General features: G+C 53.8%; 3 protein-coding genes across 3 annotated transcripts; all 3 read right to left on the reverse strand.

Annotated features, from left to right (window-relative positions):
• Positions 1–211: 211 nt before the first annotated feature.
• GUITHDRAFT_119745 (hypothetical protein) lies at positions 212–1,597 on the reverse strand (the record flags this gene model as incomplete). The annotated part of the gene is made up of 1 exon (XM_005820998.1): positions 212–1,597. The coding sequence occupies one exon, from the start codon at positions 1,595–1,597 to the stop codon at positions 212–214; it is 1,386 nt and encodes a 461-aa protein (XP_005821055.1).
• A 1,340-nt stretch (positions 1,598–2,937) lies between these two features.
• On the reverse strand, positions 2,938–4,323 carry GUITHDRAFT_119746 (hypothetical protein; the record flags this gene model as incomplete). The annotated part of the gene is made up of 1 exon (XM_005820999.1): positions 2,938–4,323. One exon carries the CDS (start codon positions 4,321–4,323, stop codon positions 2,938–2,940), a length of 1,386 nt encoding a protein of 461 aa, XP_005821056.1.
• Positions 4,324–5,664: 1,341 nt separating this feature from the next.
• Positions 5,665–6,789, reverse strand: GUITHDRAFT_119747 (hypothetical protein; the record flags this gene model as incomplete). The annotated part of the gene is made up of 1 exon (XM_005821000.1): positions 5,665–6,789. One exon carries the CDS (start codon positions 6,787–6,789, stop codon positions 5,665–5,667), a length of 1,125 nt encoding a protein of 374 aa, XP_005821057.1.
• Positions 6,790–6,869: the final 80 nt, after the last annotated feature.

The raw sequence follows: 6,869 nt of genomic DNA on the forward strand, positions 1-6,869 counted from the left end.
ATACGCAGATGTGAAAAGACACCTACAAAGGTGCCAGCAAGATAAAAACAACCACAAGGACTTGCTTTTGATGAAGCAGGAGAATTGAAATCGAAAGATCAATAAAAGGGAAAGTGCAATGCAAAGAGGAAAGTCAAAACTTCGTGAGTATACTTATTGTCGTTATCGACTCAGACAAAGAAAACTCCGATTCACAGGCCTTCTTGCTCATCTACACCCCCACCCTCCCCAGCAGCTTCACGATGTGCTCGGACGCTTGCCTCCGCACAGCCTTTACTTGCTCCTCACCGCCAACGAGCCATCGGTCCCTTGGCAAGATGCGGCTGTAGTTGTCCGAGATGGTGCTCGCAAGCATCGCATAGCTAAGCATCAACTCCCTGCTCACCTTGTGCATCGCCTTCCGGCGCCTCCGGGTAAGAATGGTGAGACCGCTGTTGGACATGTCGGCCAGAAGGTGTGGGGCGTAGTCGAGGCGAGGACGCACACAAAGCTTGACTCTGGCAGCAAAATTCTCGTAAGACACGCTGGTGTGATTGCAGAGTCTGATGAAATCCAGAAAGCTAAGGAAGACATCAACATGCAGGGAAGTGCGGCGGAGACTGGGCCTCAGGTCCCCGACGGCGTCTCGGAGGATGAGGGAGAACATGGCCGAGAAGGGCACGTCGTCGTCGGGCAGCAACTGCAGCATGTCTGCAAGCACCCCGGTGCTCAGCCCCACCCCTTCTGCCTCCCACAGGCCCAGGAACTCCGCCCTCCGAAACAGCTCCCTCCATGGGCACTGGCAACCGTTTTGGACGGCCTCCCTGAAGCCCCTCTCTGCAATGAGGTCGAGCATCTGGCGCATCATGTCCTGGTACTCGGCGCTTGCCCACGAGAACAGCCTCATGTACTTGGGCACTAGCACCTTCCTCCTGTACAAGTGCATGCGCAGCTCCTCCTCGCCGGTCAAGACAAGGGCCGGGCAGGCCAAGAACGCTCCTTTGTCCTGGATGACGTCGGCAAGGACGCGGTCTGCGAGGTAGTCGGCAGCCTCATCTCGGATAGAGGCAAGCTGCTCATCATCCATGTCCAGGTCAAGCAGGTGGTACCACCAACCCCTGTCCTCGCTGGCTGACCTGTAGATGTAGTAGCACAACACCAGGGCAGGGAAGACGGCGTTGAGGCCGTCGAGCTGAAGGTCGTTGAGCATGGACAGGCCGGTGCTCCTGCACCGTCGGCGCATCACAACGATAGGAGCTTCTTCCTGCATATACTCGCTCGCTAGGCATCCAACCAGCACGGCCGCGCACGCCACGATGGGCGGAATGAGGTCCTGAGGGACGATGGGAGCGAGCATAGCGGACAGCTCAGAGACTAAGATGGAGGAGTTCGTGTCATAGCAGCTGTTGTCGTTGTTAATCGAAAGCATCATGCTAAAGTACAGGTGGTAGCGTGTTTCCTCCACGTCCTCTATCGCCCTCGCCTCCCCATTGCGCATCCCACTGGAGACCATGGTGTAACAGCCCCTCACGGAAGACAAGATGAGCCTGCCCGCGAGAGACTTGATCCTACAGCTGGCTCCTTGCAAGCTGCGCATGTGCTTGTCCATGACGCACATGATGAACTCTTGTTCGTTCCTGAACTTCGTCACGGGCATTTTTGTTTGCCCCCCACCCGACCGCCATCTTAAGAAGGCCTCTCGGACCCACCCACCTCCAATTCCCACAAACAAGGGTCGAGTCAGGGGTACAGGGGTACAGGGGTCCTGCGCCTCCCACAAACCATCGAGAACATGGCTGGGGAGCAAGATAGTCAGATGAGATTGAAGATGTTTGATATCAGATGGTTTAACTTACATGCTTGTCTAAGTTTTCATTGCTCATATCTAACGACTGAGTATTTCAACACATGCTTACTTCACATACAGACGATTATCAAGTGAAATGAGTATGTAATGAAAGATTTACACGTCTTGTTGTCCAACACATGCTTACTTCACATACAGACGATTATCAAGTGAAATGGGTATGTAATGAAAGATTTACACGTCTTGTTGTCCATCTTTCTTAGTTATTGCATCCATCGTTAGATCATGGAATTGAGGACGTATATGTTGTGGGTCAGTATTCATGCACCTCAGATCACTTGTGATGTTTCATTAAGACCTCACGATAACATGTTTCAAAAATAATTTCAAACTCAAAAATAACATGAATCTTCGCAGCGGGAAATGACTGCACACTCCCAGACCCAACGCGAGAAAGTGCAGGGCCCCTGAGCCCTGCTCCATGGCTAAGAAGAGAGGAACAGGAGAGGCAGGAGCAGGACGTGGCGAGCATCGCTCTCCTTGCTTCAATCTCCCTCGACCAACTCGTCGAGCGCAGCCATAGCTCTTTTCCAGTACAGACCAGGTGCTGCCTGCCCTAAGGTAGCTACCGTGTCCTTCTCTCGTTCGATGACCTCCTGCTCAGGGCCTTGAGTATGCTCAACCTCTCCCCGCAAGTATCCTCACCTTTAGCGTCCTCCTCAGCCTGGAAGAGTGCGGGCAGTAGACTGTCTCCTCCTCCTGCTGATCAAGGCCATTGTGCCTGAAGTCTATGTCTGTGGACGTACCAACTTGCCTTGAAGGATCACCTTTGACATGATGAGAGGAGTTGAAGACGTTGGAGTAGATCGAATGATCAGTGTTCAACAACACCAGCCAGGAAACAGCATCTGGTCCGTGCATGTAAAGTCATAGAAATTGATACGCAGATGTGAAAAGACACCTACAAAGGTGCCAGCAAGATAAAAACAACCACAAGGACTTGCTTTTGATGAAGCAGGAGAATTGAAATCGAAAGATCAATAAAAGGGAAAGTGCAATGCAAAGAGGAAAGTCAAAACTTCGTGAGTATACTTTATTGTCGTAATCGACTCAGACAAAGAAAACTCCGATCCACAGGCCTTCTTGCTCATCTACACCCCCACCCTCCCCAGCAGCTTCACGATGTGCTCGGACGCTTGCCTCCGCACAGCCTTTACTTGCTCCTCACCGCCAACGAGCCATCGGTCCCTTGGCAAGATGCGGCTGTAGTTGTCCGAGATGGTGCTCGCAAGCATCGCATAGCCAAGCATCAACTCCCTGCTCACCTTGTGCATCGCCTTCCGGCGCCTCCGGGTAAGAATGGTGAGACCGCTGTTGGACATGTCGGCCAGAAGGTGTGGGGCGTAGTCGAGGCGAGGACGCACACAAAGCTTGACTCTGGCAGCAAAATTCTCGTAAGACACGCTGGTGTGATTGCAGAGTCTGATGAAATCCAGAAAGCTAAGGAAGACATCAACATGCAGGGAAGTGCGGCGGAGACTGGGCCTCAGGTCCCCGACGGCGTCTCGGAGGATGAGGGAGAACATGGCCGAGAAGGGCACGTCGTCGTCGGGCAGCAACTGCAGCATGTCTGCAAGCACCCCGGTGCTCAGCCCCACCCCTTCTGCCTCCCACAGGCCCAGGAACTCCGCCCTCCGAAACAGCTCCCTCCATGGGCACTGGCAACCGTTTTGGACGGCCTCCCTGAAGCCCCTCTCTGCAATGAGGTCGAGCATCTGGCGCATCATGTCCTGGTACTCGGCGCTTGCCCACGAGAACAGCCTCATGTACTTGGGCACTAGCACCTTCCTCCTGTACAAGTGCATGCGCAGCTCCTCCTCGCCGGTCAAGACAAGGGCCGGGCAGGCCAAGAACGCTCCTTTGTCCTGGATGACGTCGGCAAGGACGCGGTCTGCGAGGTAGTCGGCAGCCTCATCTCGGATAGAGGCAAGCTGCTCATCATCCATGTCCAGGTCAAGCAGGTGGTACCACCAACCCCTGTCCTCGCTGGCTGACCTGTAGATGTAGTAGCACAACACCAGGGCAGGGAAGACGGCGTTGAGGCCGTCGAGCTGAAGGTCGTTGAGCATGGACAGGCCGGTGCTCCTGCACCGTCGGCGCATCACAACGATAGGAGCTTCTTCCTGCATATACTCGCTCGCTAGGCATCCAACCAGCACGGCCGCGCACGCCACGATGGGCGGAATGAGGTCCTGAGGGACGATGGGAGCGAGCATAGCGGACAGCTCAGAGACTAAGATGGAGGAGTTCGTGTCATAGCAGCTGTTGTCGTTGTTGATCGAAAGCATCATGCTAAAGTACAGGTGGTAGCGTGTTTCCTCCACGTCCTCTATCGCCCTCGCCTCCCCATTGCGCATCCCACTGGAGACCATGGTGTAACAGCCCCTCACGGAAGACAAGATGAGCCTGCCAGCGAGGGACTTGATCCTACAGCTGGCTCCTTGCAAGCTGCGCATGTGCTTGTCCATGACGCACATGATGAACTCTTGTTCGTTCCTGAACTTCGTCACGGGCATTTTTGTTTGCCCACCGCCCCGACCGCCATCTTAAGAAGGCCTCTCGGACCCACCCACCTCCAATTCCCACAAACAAGGGTCGAGTCAGGGGTACAGGGGTACAGGGGTCCTGCGCCTCCCACAAACCATCGAGAACATGGCTGGGGAGCAAGATAGTCAGATGAGATTGAAGATGTTTGATATCAGATGGTTTAACTTACATGCTTGTCTAAGTTTTCATTGCTCATCTCTAACGACTGAGTATTTCAACACATGCTTACTTCACATACAGACGATTATCAAGTGAAATGGGTATGTAATGAAAGATTTACACGTCTTGTTGTCCAACACATGCTTACTTCACATACAGACGATTATCAAGTGAAATGGGTATGTAATGAAAGATTTACACGTCGTATTGTCCATCTTTCTTAGTTATTGCCTCCATCGTTAGATCATGGAATTGAGGGCGTATATGTTGTGGGTCAGTATTCATGCACCTCAGAAAGCTTGTGATGTTTCATTAAGACCTCACGATAACATGTTTCAAAAATAATTTCAAACTCAAAAATAACATGAATCTTCGCAGCGGGAAATGACTGCACACTCCCAGACCCAACGCGAGAAAGTGCAGGGCCCCTGAGCCCTGCTCCATGGCTAAGAAGAGAGGAACAGGAGAGGCAGGAGCAGGACGTGGCGAGCATCGCTCTCCTTGCTTCAATCTCCCTCGACCAACTCGTCGAGCGCAGCCATAGCTCTTTTCCAGTACAGACCAGGTGCTGCCTGCCCTAAGGTAGCTACCGTGTCCTTCTCTCGTTCGATGACCTCCTGCTCAGGGCCTTGAGTATGCTCAACCTCTCCCCGCAAGTATCCTCACCTTTAGCGTCCTCCTCAGCCTGGAAGAGTGCGGGCAGTAGACTGTCTCCTCCTCCTGCTGATCAAGGCCATTGTGCCTGAAGTCTATGTCTGTGGACGTACCAACTTGCCTTGAAGGATCACCTTTGACATGATGAGAGGAGTTGAAGACGTTGGAGTAGATCGAATGATCAGTGTTCAACAACACCAGCCAGGAAACAGCATCTGGTCCGTGCATGTAAAGTCATAGAAATTGATACGCAGATGTGAAAAGACACCTACAAAGGTGCCAGCAAGATAAAAACAACCACAAGGACTTGCTTTTGATGAAGCAGGAGAATTGAAATCGAAAGATCAATAAAAGGGAAAGTGCAATGCAAAGAGGAAAGTCAAAACTTCGTGAGTATACTTTATTGTCGTAATCGACTCAGACAAAGAAAACTCCGATCCACAGGCCTTCTTGCTCATCTACACCCCCACCCTCCCCAGCAGCTTCACGATGTGCTCGGACGCTTGCCTCCGCACAGCCTTTACTTGCTCCTCACCGCCAACGAGCCATCGGTCCCTTGGCAAGATGCGGCTGTAGTTGTCCGAGATGGTGCTCGCAAGCATCGCATAGCCAAGCATCAACTCCCTGCTCACCTTGTGCATCGCCTTCCGGCGCCTCCGGGTAAGAATGGTGAGACCGCTGTTGGACATGTCGGCCAGAAGGTGTGGGGCGTAGTCGAGGCGAGGACGCACACAAAGCTTGACTCTGGCAGCAAAATTCTCGTAAGACACGCTGGTGTGATTGCAGAGTCTGATGAAATCCAGAAAGCTAAGGAAGACATCAACATGCAGGGAAGTGCGGCGGAGACTGGGCCTCAGGTCCCCGACGGCGTCTCGGAGGATGAGGGAGAACATGGCCGAGAAGGGCACGTCGTCGTCGGGCAGCAACTGCAGCATGTCTGCAAGCACCCCGGTGCTCAGCCCCACCCCTTCTGCCTCCCACAGGCCCAGGAACTCCGCCCTCCGAAACAGCTCCCTCCATGGGCACTGGCAACCGTTTTGGACGGCCTCCCTGAAGCCCCTCTCTGCAATGAGGTCGAGCATCTGGCGCATCATGTCCTGGTACTCGGCGCTTGCCCACGAGAACAGCCTCATGTACTTGGGCACTAGCACCTTCCTCCTGTACAAGTGCATGCGCAGCTCCTCCTCGCCGGTCAAGACAAGGGCCGGGCAGGCCAAGAACGCTCCTTTGTCCTGGATGACGTCGGCAAGGACGCGGTCTGCGAGGTAGTCGGCAGCCTCATCTCGGATAGAGGCAAGCTGCTCATCATCCATGTCCAGGTCAAGCAGGTGGTACCACCAACCCCTGTCCTCGCTGGCTGACCTGTAGATGTAGTAGCACAACACCAGGGCAGGGAAGACGGCGTTGAGGCCGTCGAGCTGAAGGTCGTTGAGCATGGACAGGCCGGTGCTCCTGCACCGTCGGCGCATCACAACGATAGGAGCTTCTTCCTGCATATACTCGCTCGCTAGGCATCCAACCAGCACGGCCGCGCACGCCACGATGGGCGGAATGAGGTCCTGAGGGACGATGGGAGCGAGCATAGCGGACAGCTCAGAGACTAAGATGGAGGAGTTCGTGTCATACGCAGCTGTTGTCGTTGTTGATCGAAAGCATCATGCTA

Source organism: Guillardia theta (genome assembly GCF_000315625.1).
Source record: "Guillardia theta CCMP2712 unplaced genomic scaffold GUITHscaffold_156, whole genome shotgun sequence".
Taxonomy (NCBI): domain Eukaryota; class Cryptophyceae; order Pyrenomonadales; family Geminigeraceae; genus Guillardia; species Guillardia theta.